Raw genomic sequence first — 17,275 nt, forward strand, 5'->3', positions numbered from 1 at the left:
AAATTCAGATGCTACAAATACAACTTGTACTACAAATTACGTCAGTCCAAAAAAAAGTCCGACGCGTGCTACGGCCAGCCGGACCAGCCCCCACGCACAGGTTCAAGACCATCGAATCCGTCCAAGTCCAGACCGAAATTTCTCTTTCTGTCTAACACACGCGCGCTCTCTCTCTGTCCTCCCCTCCACCTTCCTCCCGCCCCAGATCCGAGCCCCCCGTCGCCCGCGGCCATGGCGAGCGACAGCGACGTCGACGAGGACGAGCTCCTCCAGATGGCGCTGCAGGAGCAGGCGGCGCGGGACCTCAGCCACCAGCGCCCGCCCGCCGCCAACAAGCCCGTCGTCAACCTCGTCCGCCCGCACGCCCCCAACGCGCGCGGCGGGGGCAACGCCCGCGCCGGGGGCGCCCCTGCGAAGGCGCGCCAGCCCAGCCGCGGCGGCGACGAGGACGAGGACTCCGAGGTCGAGCTGCTCTCCATCTCCTCCGGCGACGAGGACGACAACCCCCGGGCCCGCGGCCCCCCGCCGCCCCGAGGGGGCGGCGGCGGCGGCGGGCACGCCGGGGCGCGGAGGGCCGCGTCGCGGGACGACGGGGACGACGACGACGACGACGAGCCCAGGAGCTGGAAGCGCGTCGACGAGGCAGAGGTATGGGGGCTCACCGAGATCTCGATCTCCCAGGCGGTGGTTGCTCTGCTGGCTTAGGCGCTTCTATGGATCGCACGGTTTAATGATAGTGTCAATTTCGTTTGCTTAGCGAGCTCGGAACGCCCTTGATCGCCAAAATTCAGCTAGTGCCGTGATCATGTGAAGCATGCCTTGGTACTCTGGTTTAACAATGGCGAACTGTGGTACCTAGCTGAGCACTTGAGCTTGCTCAATTTAAATTTCTGGTGAGCTGGGGTCAGTTGTGGTGCTCATGAGTAGGCCTACCTTGTTGGTAGGGTGAACTTAGTAATAGGAGCTAATACCTGGCTCTGGTAAGGACTGTGAGTGCTCACATGGTATACTATAATCAGAGGAATCAATACCAACTTGGCAACTTGAGATTAGGAATTTGACGATGTATCAATATAACTATAACCAGAGTAATAAGTCCCTGTGGTTGTGCTTCGCACATTGATTGGTTTGTCACACCAAATGCTTACCTACATGCTACTGCTATGATAAATGTGTGTTACTGTTTGATTTTAGATATATAAATTGCCGAATAAGGGTATAAATCACACCTCATTTTTTTTCTTACAACAAATTCAAATAACTAATATAATTATACCCACTGGAGCATTGGAATATCTCTCCTGGCAAACTCTCTGTTGTCTTGTCTGGTGTGTTTTTCAATGTCTTGATTGTTTCCAACTTCGCATATTTTCTTCATATCATGACATGGCATATCTGCTTTCTCGTGATAATAGTTGCCAAATGCTTTGAAAATGATATTTCATTTAGCCTTGTTCTCTTGTACCTTTTGCATGTTCATACTAATGCTGAACATGTCTTTTGTGTACCCTCCTTTGCTTCACTCAGCTTGCTCGCAAGGTTCGAGAAATGCGTGAAGCAAAAGTAGCACCTAGTATTCAAGCACTTGATCAGAAAGCAGCAGCAGCAGCTGCAGCAGCAGCCCGGAAGGCCCTCACAAGTGTACAGACCCTACCAAAAGGAGTAGAGGTTTTGGATCCATTGGGCCTTGGGTAAGTACCTATATCATTAAATTTTTTATCATTACATGTATTGTTTCCTGCTTAAGAAGCAGTTTATAAAGAAAATACACTCCTTGTTGTGCTCTATTCCTACATTACCTTTTCCTCTTTGGGAGATGCCTCATTGTAAAAGTTGTGATCAGCATCTTTCTGTATGCTGGTCTAGCCTCTCTTTCTTGTTTTTATATCTTTGTTATTATGGTGGGATTCATACACACTGAAAAATCTGGCTGTGGTTCAGTTCATCTGCATTTGAAATTGCTTCTCTTTGGCTTGAGAAGCTAGCTTCTTAATAGAAGCCACCTAGGAATTGTTTGGATAAGCCCAATAGCTAGCTTAAGGTGGATGGGAGCTAAATAACAGGAAGGATAAGCTCTTGGCTTCTTTCTTGGTGGCAGCCTCAGCTTCTTTAAAAGCCATGGGGAGAAGAAGCTACTTTGTCTCTCTTTATCTTCAAGCTAGAGGAGCTAAAGCTAGAATTGGGGCAAAAAAGGCTGTACACAGTACTTAAAGTTAATCTATTCCATGTAATTTTTAAAAACATTCTGCTGGACCTTACCAAAGAAATGAATAGCTAGTAATAAACTCACACAGATTTTAACTTTGTGCTGGTGTGATATTCTCTGAAGGATAACTGAATTGATTTCAATTAATGGAACCGAGTTAAGATTATCCGCATCCATGTCTGCTTCTAATGCATGATTGGATAATATATTAATATTTATTACCTTACCAGTGTCATGGATAATAAGTCCCTGCGATTGATTACTGATGCCTCAGTAAGTTCTCCGATTTCAAGGGAGAAGTCTCAAGGTTTGGACCCCAATCTGCGAGGTATGCCTGATGATTTTATTGGAATCTCTTCTTGTATTTTATTCATACCTGCTAAGATGTCTATTTTGCACTTCTGCAGACAAAGTTATATATTCGTCTCCAAATTTTGATCCCAAGGGTTTCCTTTCGTGGGTCCATAAAGACACAAGTGCTGCTGACTTAGAGGCTGGTGCTCTCACCTTGAAAACTGATCTCAAGGGGAGAACGCAGCAGAAAAAACAGTTAGTCAAGGAGAACTTTGATTGTTTTGTCTCGTGCAAAACGACAATAGATGGTATTTATTTAACTGTTAGATCTGCCACTATTGCAGTTAAATGTTCATGATCTTTTCTGTCTGGGCAAATTTTGCATCTCTCTGTAATACACTTTCTTATTGTCAGACATTGAGTCAAAATTGAGACAGATAGAGGAAGATCCTGAAGGTGCAGGTACTTCTCATTTGCATTCAGTCACACAAAAAATTAGCGGCGTGGCAAATCGTGCATTTGAGCCTCTATTTGAGAGGCAGGTATACAGACTATCTCTGGAACCACTTTTTATCCAACTTGATTACAGCTTTTGTAGCATTTCTTCTTGGGTGCATTACATTCTTGCCTCCTGGCACAGGCACAAGCTGAGAAGATCAGATCTGTCCAGGGAATGCTTCAAAGATTCCGAACATTATTTAACCTACCAAGTGCAATCCGTGGGAACATTAGAAAAGGGGAATATGATCTTGCTGTCAGAGAGTACCAAAAAGCAAAGTCAATTGTTCTTCCTTCTCATGTACGTCAACTTCTTAATTTATTTTATTTGATCTGTTATTCAGCAGGGCCAATGGGGTATTCAATTGTTTGGAAACTGAGCATTAATGGAAGAAACTTATCTTACCTATCAAGAATTCAAGATAACTAAATTGCTCATTGTAGGTGTATATGTGAGCCCATGTATAGAGGCCCATGTATAGGAACTATATATCCCACCCTTCTAGGGTTTGGAGAAATACAAGGCAATTATTCTCTCCAATATGGTATCATTTGCTTACGTTCCTCCCACCTCCAGCCGCCGCCGCCGCCATGGCCGGCCGGCCGCCGGCGCCGCCGGCGCTCTCCTTCCCTCCCCTCTCCTCCTTCCCCCCTCTCTCCCCTGCTGCTGGGTTTGGCGGGACGTCCCCTGCCGCTGCGGGATCTGGCGGGACGTCCCCTGCCGCTGCGGGCGCAGGCCCCCGGGGCCCTGGCGCGCCGCCCTCTCCTCTCCTCCCTCTCCAGCCCCGGCGCCACCCTCCCTCTCCTCTTCCACCCTCTCTTCCTTTCCAGGCGGATGCTCCTCTGCTCCTGCGTGGACCTCTATTCTGGGCGCTGCCGCTTCCTCTGTTCTGGGCGCATGGACAGAGGCTTGCCGCCTTTGGCGCCGCAGCGGAGGGGCGCCGGGCCCCTCGTCCTTCACCTCCTTAGCCCGCCGCCGTCGCGGCCCTAGGCGCGCGCGCGGCCCAAGACGCCGCCACCGCCGATGCCCAGGGTGCGGGGGGCGCGTGCCTCGGGCGGGCCCAGCGCCGCCGCCGCAGCCCAAGGCGCGGGCGCGGGCGCGCCCAGCGCCGCTGTAGCCGCTGCACACGCCGCGGGCACAGCTGGTGCGGGTGGCGCGCACGCCCCTACCTCCTCTGCTGTGGGGGTGCGATTGCGGGTGCGGCCCTGCCGTTCCCTGCCTCCTCTGGCGCAGGTGGCGTGTGCCTCCGCCGCCGCCCGGCCCCGCCGCCGCCCTGGCGGCTCTCATGGCGGCTCTCAAGGCCCACGAGCGCGCTCAGGAGGTGCTGCTGGACCTCCAGGCCGCGCGGGCCGCTGCCTCCCTCGCTGCCGCCGCTGGAGCGTGGCTGCCCCAGGGCGCCGCCGCCGCCTCCCTCGCCGCGCCTGTCGCCGCGCCCGCCGCGCAGGCCGTCGCGCCCAGGGACCCCGCGCGGGCCGCTGCCTCCCTCGCCGCCGGCCCCGGTGTGTGGCTGCCCTAGGGCGCCGCCGCTGCCCCGGCCGCCGGATCCGCCTTCCCCGGGTCGCCGCCGCCGCCCCGACTTCTCGTGCACGCGCCCGCGCCCGCGGCGGCCGACCCCCTCCTTGGTGCTCCTCTCACCGGCCAGACCGGGGGTGGGGGAGGCCGAGGGCGTCGTCGCGGAGGGGACGTGGTCATCCTTCAGCGCCTCATGGCCAGGGCGCATCCCTATGTGGCCGTTTCAGGGTCAGGGGGGCCCTCGTCCTCAGCCCCAGCCGGCGGCCATGCTCGCCGCTGTTGCTCCCCTGTTCGCGCCGCTCTGGACCCCGCCCGCTCCACCCAGCCAGCAGCCGACCTGGCCTGGGGGGTGGGACCAGGCCGCACTGGCGCAGTCCTTCAGCGCCATGGGGCTGACGCCGCCGGTCAGCACCAAGTGGATCGCCGACTCGGGTGCCTCCTTCCACACCACCCCACATGCCGGTATCCTCTCTTCTGTCCGACCCCCACATCCCTCTGGTCCTTCTTCCATCATGGTTGGTGACGGGTCTTGCCTTCCTGTCACCGCCGTGAGTTCTGCTCTTGGCTCTTTTCGTCTTCCCAATGTCCTTATTGCTCCTCAGATGGTTCATAACCTTCTTTCCATTCGTCAGTTTACAGCTGACAATTTCTGTTCCATCGAGTTTGATTCTTCTGGCCTCACTGTAATTTCTGTTCCATCGAGTTTGATTCTTCTGTCCTCACTGTAAAGGATTCGGCCTCCCGGCGTCCGCTACTCCGGTGGGACAGCACGGGGCCCCTTTACACCCTTCGCCTTCCTTTTTCTGCTGCACCACTTACGCCTTCTTCTTCGCCCTGGCCGTCTTGGTCTGCCGATTTTGCCGCGACGCCATCTTCCACCACCTGGCACCGCCGTCTTGGTCACCCTGGCCGCGACGTTCTGGCTCAGCTCAGTCGTAGTATCGATGTTCCTGGTACTAGGGCTCCTGCTGAGCCCCTCTGTCATGCGTGCCAGCTCGGTCGTCATGTTCGGCTCTCTTTTTCTTCTTCGCATGCGACGCATGCATTTGATCTTGTTCACTGTGATCTGTGGACCTCTCCTGTACTTAGCCTCTCTAGTTATAAGTACTATTTGGTGGTGGTCGATGATTTCTCGCACTACTCTTGGACGTTTCCTTTGCGCGCCAAGTCTGAGACCTTCTCCACCCTCCACTTTTTTGCCTGGGTGTCCACTCAGTTCGGCCTCACCGTTAAGGCTGTCCAGTGTGACAACGGGCGGGAGTTCGACAACTCCACTTCCCGTTCCTTCTTCCTCTCTCGGGGTGTTCAACTGCGTATGTCTTGAACGTATACCTCTCCTCAGAACGGCAAGGCTGAGTGGATGATTCGCACGACGAACGACGTCGTGTGCACTCTTCTGATCCAGGCCTCTCTGCCCCTGCGCTTCTGGGCTGAGAGCCTCCACACCGCCACCTACTTGCTCAACCGTCTTCCGTCCACTGCTTCTCCTGCTCCCACTCCACACCACGCTCTTTTCGGTACCCCTCCTTGCTACGACCACCTTGGGGTCTTCGGGTGTGCGTGTTACCCTAACACCTCCGCCACTGCTCCTCACAAGCTGGCGCCCCGCTCGACTCGTTGTGTGTTCCTTGGTTACTCCCCTGACCACAAGGGGTACCGATGCTTTGACCTCACCTCTCGCCGCGTCTTGATCTCCCGACACGTCGTCTTTGACGAGTCGGATTTTCCCTACTCCACCTCCTCCACACCTTCTCCTGACCCCGAGCTGGAGTCTCTGTTTCCGACTGACCCGGTAGTTCAACCACCTTTTCCTGTCCGTCCTTTCCCTGCAGGTTTTCCCGGCGCCACTTCCGGTGATCCATGCTGCGCCGAGCGCGGCCCCGGTGCCCGCGGTCGCGCCACGCGCGGCCCTCGGACCTCCGGTCGTGCCGCGCGGTGTCTCTGGCTGCGCCACACGCGGCCCCGGTGCCTTCCCCTACACCTGCGCGGTACGCTCAGCGGGTGCAGGTGTACCGGCGTCGCCCGGCGCCGACACCGGCGCCGCCGCGGTACGCTGAGCCGGTGCAGGTGTACCGGCGTCGTTCGGCGCCAACACTGGCGCCGCCTCCTGCTCCGGAGGCTCCTGCGGCACCTACACCGGAGCCGTCGCCGACTCGCTCTCGAGCTGAGCCGGAGGTGTACCACCCGCCAGTCATCCATCGGGATCCTCGGCATATTCATCCCATGGTGACTCGGCGGATGACGTCTCAGGCCGCGACTCTCTCCGCCACCGAGGGAGAGCCGCGGGTCTCTCCGGTACCCTCCTCTGTCTGTGACGCCTTGGCGGATCCTCACTGGCGTCGCGCGATCGAAGAGGATTACGCGGCTCTTCTTGCCAACCAGACATGGGACCTCGTGCCGCGTCCGTCTGGTTGCTATGTGGTGACTGGCAAGTGGATCTGGACGCATAAGCGTCGGGCTGATGGCACACTGGAGTGCTACAAGGCACGCTGGGTTCTCCGGGGGTTCACTCAGCGGCCTGGTGTGGACTATGATTGAGACTTTCAGCCCAGTGGTGAAGCCTGCTACTATGCGCACGGTCCTCTTGCTTGTGCTCTCGCGCTCTTGGCCTATGCACCAGCTGGACGTGAAGAATACATTTCTTCACGGCACTCTGTCAGAGACTGTCTATTGCTCTCAGCCAGCGGGATTTGTGGACTCGAGTCGTCCGGATATGGTCTGCCGGCTCAACAAGTCTCTCTATGGTCTGAAGCAGGCTCCTCGGGTTTGGTACTCTCGGTTCGCCACGTTCTTGCTGACATTGGGGTTCACCAAGGCCAAGTCTGACACGTCTCTCTTCATCTACCGCCGTGGGGATGAGACTGCATATCTGCTGCTCTATGTCGATGACATTGTGCTCACAGCCTCCAGTCAGCAGTTGCTTCAGAGTGTCAGCTCCACCACTTGGGCGTCACTGTTGAGCCTCGCCCGTCTGGTCTTCTCCTTCACCAGCGGCAGTACGCTCTTGATATTATATTCTGGAGCGGGCTGGGATGACTGATTGCAAGCCCTGCTCCACTCCTGTTGACACTCAGGCGAAGCTGTCTGCTGATCTGGGTGATCCGGTGGCTGATCCTACTGCCTAACGAAGTCTGGCCGGCGCTTTGCAGTACCTCACCTTCACCAGGCCGGACCTCACCTACGCTGTTCAGCAGGTCTGTCTCCATATGCATGATCCCCGGGAGTCACACCTTGCTGCGCTGAAGCGTCTCCTCCGCTATGTCCGTGGCACTGTGGACCTCGGCCTGGTGCTTCACCGCTCGTCCTCTGCTGAGCTGGTGGTCTACACCGACGCTGACTGGGCTGGCTGCCCGGACACTCGTCGCTCCACTTCCGGCTACGCCGTCTTCCTGGGCGGCAACCTGTCCTCCTGGTCGTCAAAGCGGCAGCCGGTTATCTCCCGCTCCAGTGCTGAGGCGGAGTACCGGGCTATCGCTAACGGCGTGGCAGAGGCGTCCTGGCTCCAACAGCTCTTGACGGAGCTCCACAGCCCGCTCGCCAAGAGCACGCTCGTCTACTGCGACAACGTCAGCACCGTGTTTCTCTCCACCAACCCCGTCCAGCATCAGGGGACGAAGCATGTGGAGATCGACCTACACTTCGTGCGCGACAGAGTCGCCATCGGCGATGTTCGGGTAGTCCATGCCCCGACTACCTCCCAGTTTGCTGACATCTTCACCAAGGGACTGCCCTCCTCGACCTTCTCGGAGTTTCGCTCCAGCCTCAACGTAGCCGGTGGCTAGTTGTCTGCGGGGGGGGGGGGGGGGGGGATTTACTCTTTGTGCTCGCTTTGTACTCTCTTCTTGTCCAGTCTTGAACACCGCTGCTCCGGTAGTTCAGACTGCAGGGGGGTGTTGGCTTTCTTGTTGTCCAGTCTTAAACACCGCTGCGTCGGTAGTTCAGACTGCAGGGGGGTGTTGGTGTATATGTGAGCTCATGTATAGAAGCCCATGTATAGGAACTATATATCCCACCCTTCTAGGGTTTGGAGAAATACAAAGCAATTATTCTCTCCAATACTCATGATTCACAATAGGCCTGAGTGGATTTTGTTCACTAGTTTGTAGGACTGGGGCATGTATAAAGAAATCACCCCCCCACCCTGCTCTCCTATGGTTTCGTGCCAACAACTGTTATGGATTAAAGCCTGTGCAATGTGATTCGTTTCTTTTTGACTTATGCTGATTGCGTAGGGTGGTGAAGCATGCATGATCGATCATATTCACTGATGTTTTTTAGGCTTGTAGCTGACAAGTTATTCATGCATCATCCAGCTCATGCACTATATAAAATGAGTTTAAGATCAAGTTCCAGTTTGTATGTGACAAATTCTGTCTAATGACTTACTTATGTGTATCATCAGACTCCACTCTTAAATGGAAGTAACAAGTAATCAATGGGTCTTCACATAAAGCTGTTAGAAATGCTAGGTTTAATGATGTACTAACCTTATAATTACTTATTCCTTGGTGAACTAACTCATTTGTTTTCGATTGCTTGTCCTTGGTGAACTGACTCATTTGTTTTCGACGGCTTGATTTTATTATCTGTTGCCATAGAAAATTATGGATGGTGCCGTGCTAAAGTGTAGCACATGCAAATTTATCCATCGTATTTTGTGGCCCCATCATTCGTTATTAGGCACTATATGCTACGATAATTGTAGATATACAGCATTCAGTATGTTTGCTATATGGTGTTATGGTGAACCTACAGGTGGGGATACTAAAACGTGTACTTGAGGAAGTGGAAAAGGTGATGCAAGAATTCAGGGGCATGCTTTATAAATCAATGGAGGATCCTCATCTTGACCTTGCTGAGGTTAGTGGAACATGCCTGTAATATCTGTTTTGGAGACATCTAGAAAATACCTACTTTTGTTGTCAGCGAAAGATGGTTTAGCAAGTTTAGGTTTGAGGAATTTTGAACATAACCAGATAGAGATAGGAATAGCATACTAGAGGGAAGTTAGCAGAGTTACAATACATTGCTTTTTCTACAATGGACTAGTTGATTGCCTAGTACTTAACTACTCGCACCATTTTAAACTGAAGTTATCTGATGATTTTGTTCTGTTTGCTTACTGATTTTTTGTTTACAATTCAGCTTGAGAACATTGTTCGTCTACTGTTGGAGTTGGAACCTGAAACGGATCCAGTGTGGCACTATCTAAATATTCAGGTTAAACTTATCTAAAAATGTCTGCTATAACATAACTTTTCTTATTGTTAACTGTGCTCTAAAAAAATGACTTCTGGCTTTGTTGACTTTATACTTATATCTTAGTATTTCCTTTCAGAATAGTAGGATCCATGGATTGTTTGAAAAATGTACTCAAGATCATGAAGCAAGAATGGAGATTTTGCATAATAAAATTCGTGACAAAGTGCTATCTGATTCAAAGTGGAGGCAGCTGCAACAAGATTCAAATAAATCTGTGAGCATATTACTTTTTGTAGTTCAGCACATTTTATATTTTCATGCTATTTATGTGTTTCCTATGTTAATGTGGACTTTGTTCCCAATGCTTGTTTAGTTGGAAGTTGATTCCACCATCGGTGATTCTCCCCGAACTGATCAGTTGTCAACAAACGTGATGGCTGAAGAAGCTGATGGTTTAAGGGCTAGCTACATTCGTAGGCTAACTTCTGTACTTATCCAGCATGTTCCAGCTTTCTGGAGATTAGCTTTATCTGTCTTCAGTGGAAAATTTGCCAAGGTATGAACACACATGGTAATTATTTGTCTTGAGACATTAATTAGTTCTTGTAACAAATCATATTGCTTTTCTGAGCTGCTGAAACTAAACATTTCCACCCTCACGTTTGTGCAATAATAAACTAAAATTAAAGTGTATTTCTGGTAATGTCAACTGAATAACGATGCATGCTTCAATCCTCATTTAAAAGATGAGAATGAGCTATGTTGTACTGATTTATGTCTTAAAAAGAGAGATTTTCATGGATTTGCTAATTATACATATTCTTTACAGGCAGCTACTGGGACTGTAGTTTCTGATACTGAGATGAATGCGAAGCCAGTTGCAAATAAGACTGATGAGAAAGGTGGAGAAGCAAAATACACGAACCATACTGTTGATGAAGTTGCTAGTATGGTTCGGGCTACTGTGTCAGCTTTTGACACCAAGGTACAATTAGTGCGCGTGTGGAATTTTAATGTTAAACTGTGGTACTTATGAGTTATCATTTGAAGTAGTTAAACATGCTTTGATGTCAACAGGTTCAGAATACCTTCCGTAATTTTGAGGAATGCAACATTCTTTCTCCATACATGAGTGACACTATAAAAGAAATAGCTAAGGCTTGTCAGACCCTTGAAGGGAAGGATTCATCTCCAACTGCTGGTATGGCCTTTTAATTAGGAGCTTATCCAAAGCCTGCAAAATTTGTCATGTATCCTGAATGTGTTAACAATTATGCCAGTTAAAATGTTGCGTGCCCTTCATTTTGAGATGACAAAGCTTTACATTCTGCGGCTTTGTTCATGGATGCGGGCAACAACTAAGGAGATATCAAAAGATGAGACTTGGGTTACTTTATCCACCCTTGAAAGAAACAAGTCTCCATATGCAATTTCATGCATGCCATTGGAATTCCGTGACATCACAATTTCAGCGATGGACCGGATTGATACGTAAGACTTCTTTATTTCTATAATCTATATAGTATTGCACAATTTTCTATCATGTTCAGTCTGTTATGCTGCGTTATTTCAAAAAAAATGTGTGAATTTTTTTTCGCCTTGTTACTTTGCAATTGACCATCTTTTTTAATATTTGCTAGTAGATACTTCTCCATTTTTGTTTAATTGACAAAGTGTCTCTAGCACACATACCAAGGCAAGGATTTGTTTTTACACTCTCGGACCAAATTGCCCCTACTGCTATACTGTAGAGGGCATACATGTGCTGTGAAAATGCTTCGATCCAAATCTGTGGCCCAGGATGTGCCACGTTTTCTTCGCATGGGCTGCCGCCAGCGTGAGCTGGCAGTGCAATGGATTTGGTCTTCAGGGGTAAAATTGGAATTTCTACAATAGGATGGAAGGAGTAACTGATGGACTATGGATAAAAGCCCCCACCCCTCCCACTATAACACCTGGGTTTTATGGTCGGGTTGGCTAGGTGGGGCGCTCTAACTTGGTACCAGAGCCGAGGTCCTGGGTTCGATCCCTCCCGGCCACGCAATTTCCGCTGCGCGATTTCCCCTGCGTCTCTCGTGTGCTGAGACCTGCTGCGGGCTACGCCGGGCTCGCACGCCGTAGGGGGAATGATGGACTATGGATAAAAGCCCCCACCCCCCACCCCTCCCACTATAACACCTGGGTTTTATGGTCGGTTGGCTAGGTGGGGCGCTCTAACTTGGTATCAAAGCCGAGGTCCTGGGTTCGATCCCTCCCGGCCACGCAATTTCCGCTGCGCGATTTCCCCTGCGTCTCTCGTGTGCTGAGACCTGCTGCGGGCTACGCCGGGCTCGCATGCCGTAGGGGGAATGATGGACTATGGATAAAAGCCCCCACCCCTCCCACTATAACACCTGGGTTTTATGGTCGGTTGGCTAGGTGGGGCGCTCTAACTGTAACAAGTATTTGCAAACAAAATTAAAGTCAAAGTTGCCAACTAAACAAAAACGGAGGGAGTAACTACTACTTTTTTTTTTGCACTAAAAGCATGGTTCCTTCTTGCCACTGAGTATAGTTATTGCGGCATCAGGAAGAAATTATTAGAATTAGATACGACATCTATCGATTTTCTTACTCTGTACATCTTATTGCTTTAGCTTCCATTGTTGTAATGATCAAGCATAAGCTTTCACCACTGAAAGGTTTATTAGGATTGTGCTTTTGATGCTGTGCTTCTGGTTATTTTCTTGTCCTGCTATGAATGAATTCCATCATCCTAGTATCACAATTTGTCGTCAACTCTTTCCCCTTGCTGTGAAAAATCTGAATTTTTTTAGCATGATTATTCAAAGTGATTCTACATCTCTAGGTTTATGTTCAATCTACTGCATTTAAAATTTTCCAACATTACAAAATAGTTGAACTTTCCATGTGCTGAAATTTGTAAACCGGCAAGAACTCTCCTGGCTTCACTAATATTTTTTTTGAATGGAAAATGGTCCCTAATCTGTGTTTGTTTTTGTTTCAGTATGATTCTTAATCTGATGAGCGAGACTGCAAAATCATATGACATTTCTCAACCACTTCAGGAAATTAATGAGTCTGTCAGACTTGCATTTTTAAATTCCTTTCTGGATTTTGCTGGTATGAAGTTTCTCTAAGTAGCTAGTGGAATCTTCCAAATTGCATGTATACTGTTAGCATCCTTTTCTAATCTTTATCTTTTTGACAATCTTTATAAATGCTTCAGGTTACCTAGAGAGGTTTGGAGGGGAACTAGCTCAGAACAGATCAAACAAAGAAAACAATTATGTCCAAAATGGTTACATAAATGGTACTAGAGAAACATCCACTACCATAGATGGGGATTTGCACAAGAAGCTACTGGTTATTTTGAGTAACATTGGATATTGCAAAGTCGAACTTTCAGATGAACTGTATACCAGATATAGACATATTTGGTCGCCAGTCAGGTAACCTGATATCATTCATCAAATTTTTGCCTGGAGCCTTGATACTGGGAAAGACTATACTCATTAAAGAAGCTGAGATACTTCTACTCTATTCAATGAAAATTTCTGTCACAGGAATAATGATGAACGAAGCTCTGACATGCGAGATCTAATGACATCTTTCTCTGCACTTGAAGAGAAAGTCCTGGACCAGTATACTTTTGCTAAGGTATGGTACACAATTCAGAATATGATGTTGATTAACCAATAAATGTATAATTTCCCAACAACAACAACAACAACAACAACATAGCCTTTTGTCCCAAGCGAGTTGGGGTAGGCTAGAGATGAAACCCAAAAGACACAAAGGTCATGGTTCAGGCACGTTGATAGCTAGTCTCCAAGCGCTCATATCCAAAGCTAACTCCTCAGAGATATCCCAATCTTTAAGGTCTCTTAACCAACTCGTCCCATTTAGGAAAGTTTATACAACCATATTATTATAACCCCAGTTGCTTCCTTTCATATAGGTGAGCGAAGGTTATTCTCTGATATATTTTACATGCCCAATCTCTCTTATTCAAGAACTGATATAGTTTTTCTGATTCCTCAATAGTACTATAGTTCTGAAAGAACTTAATAAAGCATCCAAAACAACTTAATGAAGCATGTGAAGTAACAAACTTATGTTTTAGTGTAGCTTCGCAGTTACTTTATTTTTTTCATGAGTGCAGCAGTTTTGTTGGAAGTCCTAGTTATTGTGGTAATATTGGAGCTATTTGCTTCCTTTGATATATTATTATCATATTATTTCATGCCTTGCACAACCATGAGTAGCAAACAAGAATGCTTGTGTCCCAGGCCCATAGCTCTTGAGGAAGTTCCAGTGTTCCACATATCCTACTAATGCTAGGGACAACTGTAAATCTTAAATGTTAGGAATTTTTCTAGATCCTACTAGTGCTTGGGATAACTGTGGATCTTAAGTGTTAAGAAATTTTGTGGATCCTACTAATGCTAGGGACAGCTGTAAATCTTAAGTATTAGGAATTTTTTACAGATCGTAACTGATGCTGGGGTAATATTTTTCGTGTCTTTTTTCTTTAGTTTTTGCTCATTATGTTATTTACCTTCCCTCTTGCTGATCCATTTTTTGTTATTGCTTGATTAGTCAAACTTGATCCGAAGTGCTGCACAGAGTTATCTTTTGGATTCTGGGATTAACTGGGGAGCAGCACCATCAGTAAAGGTATGTAGATGCAGAGCCAAAAAAAAAAATCCCATTTATGCTATGGCACTGTATGTGTTTCAGGATTTCTTTTTGAAACAATCAATGGTATTTTAGAACTGGACTCTCCATCATGGGATGTAGTTCAAACTTTGTAGCATCTTGCTATTTACTGGAAGACAATTACATCTAGAATATGTTCTGGGTTTACTCTGCATGTGCAGGCTGTAATAAGTACTTGGATAGAATTAATGAAAATGGATTGGCATCCTTTTGCTTATTCCTGTTGACCAACGGCTTTTGTTGTCTTGTGAAACTACAGTATTAATGTCATTGCTTTCTCCTTGCAGGGCATTCGGGATGCAACTCTTGACTTACTACACATCCTTGTTGCAGTACACGCAGAGGTCTTCATCATTTTCTATTCTTATTATGGATATTTAAATTTTGTCATGACACCATTGTCTTTCCTATTAATTGCTTGAAATTGGGTCAAAGAATAAATACCTTTTATTGGATAATTTACGTATCATCTTTGGGCCCACATGTTCTATGCCGAACTGGTGTATTCATATCCGCATCAGAAAAAAAAACTTTTCTGAGTACCTAATCTGCTTAGAACAAATATAGTTGTTTTGTTTGTAAGAGAGACTAGTCCGACTGACTGCCCTTCTGAAGTTTGGGAGCTACCTCTGTCCCTAAAACAACTAGCGCAGTTACGACAAGTCCATATGGTTTTTAGTACTGGATAGATTGTGTGCCTGGTAGTTTAACAGGTTCGTCTTTTCTTAGAAAGGTCCAGTTTATACGCTTTCCACCTTCTAATATTATGAACATTGTTCATACAGAGCAAAATGCTGTAGCATTCTTGCAAAGTTTGTGGGATTTGTTCATTACTTAGCTAAAGAAATGCTAATGTAATGTCACAGCTCCCCGGGGTGCTTGTTATCCGATGAATTTCATATCTGATTGCACTTATATCTTATGCATCAATTTTTTACTCCATTCCAAAATGTATGTCGTTTTGGTATTGCCCTAAGTCAAATTTCTCCAACTTTGACCAAGTTTGTAGAAAAATATATATTAACATCTACTATACCAAATAAATGCACTAACAAGATATATTTCATGGTGAATTTAATGAAACTGTTTTGGTGTTGTAGGTGTTGGTCCATTTTTCTAGAAACTTGGTCAACGTTAGAGAAGTTTGACTTGGGACAAAACTAAAATGACTTGCATTTTTGAATGGAATATCTTAGAGTGCTATTTGACTGTAGCCTGTTTGTTTCCTATTATAATCGGTGGAAATTAGCGATAATCCCACCAAACACTCTGATTATTTTCACTTTTGTGGTAATCCGCCTCAGAGATTTGAACTACGAGAAGCAAGAAGCGAGAAAATCTTTGCTTAGCTTATAATCTAAGTGTGTTTGAGAAAAGTGGAAACAAACAGGGCTAATATCATGCAACTGTTAACTTTTGTCTGATTTCAGGTATACTCTGGTGCTCGGCCTTTGTTGGAGAAGACTATGAAAATTTTGGTGGAGGGTTTGGTTGACATTTTTCTTAGTGTTTTCCATGAGAACAAGACAAAAGATATCAGACTGTTAGATGCAAACGGTTTTTGTCAGCTCATGCTTGAGGTAAGTGTTTAGTTCTATTGTCACACGAGTCCTATCTATGTTAAATGGTTCAGCAAGTCTACTTAGTATCCAATCTTCTGTGTTATCTGCCTGCAGCTTGAGTACTTTGAGACAGTACTGCATGCATACTTTTCATCTGAGGCACAGCAGGCTCTGAAATCCTTTCAAGAGAATTTGTTGGAAAAGGCCTGTGAAAGTCTGGCAGAAGCTTTGGAGAATCCTGGGCACCAACGTCGACCAACTCGTGGTAGTGAAGATGCTGCCTCAGATGGACAAGCATCAGTTTCACCTGATGATTTGCTTGTAAGTGCCCCAAAGTATCCTGGTTCTGGATTATTAATAATGCTCATCTGCAAAATTGATGATAGATGTAAAATACATCTGTCAGGGTAGTGTGACATTAAATTTGCAGTAGCTTTCTGCTACTCACGGAAATGTGTTGTCATTTCTTACAAAGGACCATGTATAATTGCAAAAAACATTTTCGGCTTTGCAGGCGCTTGCTCAACAGTACAGTAGTGATCTGCTGCAAGCGGAGCTGGAGAGAACCCGGTTAAATATAGCATGCTTCATGGAGTCCACTCTCCAATCGACCTCTGCACCGGCAGGCTCAAAGTCTGCTGCTTATTCTTCTTACCAGGCACCAGCGCCACAGCACGCACCGGTTCAAACCTCCTCGCCTAGTTTTAGACGGCAGCAGACAGGTTCAAGTTCTCCTGTAGTCTCCAGGCGGCGCCGGTGAGCTTAACGCTGAGTGCGTCATTTCCTCATCGCCGTGGCCTCTTCCCTGATATTTTTTTTGTATTCCCTCTGTCTCTCTTCTCTCATGCTTCTTTTTTTTTGGAACTTTCTTGTAATTATCATTCTGTTGTCGTGTATTATGAATTTTGATCCATTCTTTTGGTGTTGTAAGATAAAAGGGCGGGTACAGGTGCTGATGCACGGGATCATCTAATTGTATAATCTCCAGTCCAGTTCTACTAGAATATTTGTGCCTATAATTTCCGAAGATACCACCCTTCTGTTCATCTTCAAAAATAAAAAATAAAAACTGTTTATCTGATGTTGCTGGTCTGCACCAGTCTCTTGCGGTCGCCGCCGCTTTTGTTGCAACACCGACCTGGCTGTGTATCCGGTGGTTCGTAAGTAGTGTGGTGAATTGTGATCAGAACTGTACGTTGAGGTATCAGAGGGAATTATTTGATTCGATTGTTCAACACGTTCATACGTGATTGACATGGGCAACCAATAATCATCTTA

At 47.5% G+C, this 17,275-nt stretch overlaps 1 protein-coding gene across 2 annotated transcripts; it reads left to right on the forward strand.

Moving 5' to 3' along the window:
- The first annotated feature begins 151 nt into the window (after positions 1 to 151).
- LOC120682640 (exocyst complex component SEC5B-like) lies at positions 152 to 17,078 on the forward strand. 2 transcript variants are annotated; one of them, XM_039964619.1, is made up of 21 exons: positions 152 to 648; positions 1,528 to 1,691; positions 2,437 to 2,534; positions 2,614 to 2,808; positions 2,915 to 3,042; positions 3,141 to 3,299; positions 9,267 to 9,371; positions 9,657 to 9,731; positions 9,850 to 9,987; positions 10,087 to 10,269; positions 10,543 to 10,698; positions 10,791 to 10,914; positions 10,994 to 11,204; positions 12,721 to 12,836; positions 12,943 to 13,165; positions 13,280 to 13,373; positions 14,316 to 14,393; positions 14,723 to 14,779; positions 15,866 to 16,015; positions 16,112 to 16,318; positions 16,512 to 17,078. In XM_039964619.1, exons 1-21 carry the CDS (start codon positions 232 to 234, stop codon positions 16,755 to 16,757), a joined length of 3,324 nt encoding a protein of 1,107 aa, XP_039820553.1. In that variant the 5' UTR covers positions 152 to 231; the 3' UTR covers positions 16,758 to 17,078. The 2 variants fall into 2 exon arrangements, with proteins under 2 accessions (XP_039820553.1, XP_039820554.1); XM_039964620.1 differs by having other exon boundaries at positions 232 to 648; positions 12,952 to 13,165.
- The last annotated feature ends 197 nt before the right edge of the window (positions 17,079 to 17,275 follow it).

The sequence above is a fragment of the Panicum virgatum genome, chromosome 7N (genome assembly GCF_016808335.1).
Source record: "Panicum virgatum strain AP13 chromosome 7N, P.virgatum_v5, whole genome shotgun sequence".
Classification (NCBI taxonomy): domain Eukaryota; kingdom Viridiplantae; phylum Streptophyta; class Magnoliopsida; order Poales; family Poaceae; genus Panicum; species Panicum virgatum.

Excerpts from the sequence above, each read along its gene's own strand:
- LOC120682640 (XM_039964619.1), top strand. The coding sequence starts at position 232 with ATGGCGAGCGACAGCGACGTCGACGAGGACGAGCTCCTCCAGATGGCG. Across the intron at positions 9,988-10,086 it reads AACAAGATTCAAATAAATCT|TTGGAAGTTGATTCCACCAT; the intron begins GTGAGCATATTA and ends ATGCTTGTTTAG. Across the intron at positions 14,394-14,722 it reads GAGCAGCACCATCAGTAAAG|GGCATTCGGGATGCAACTCT; the intron begins GTATGTAGATGC and ends TTCTCCTTGCAG.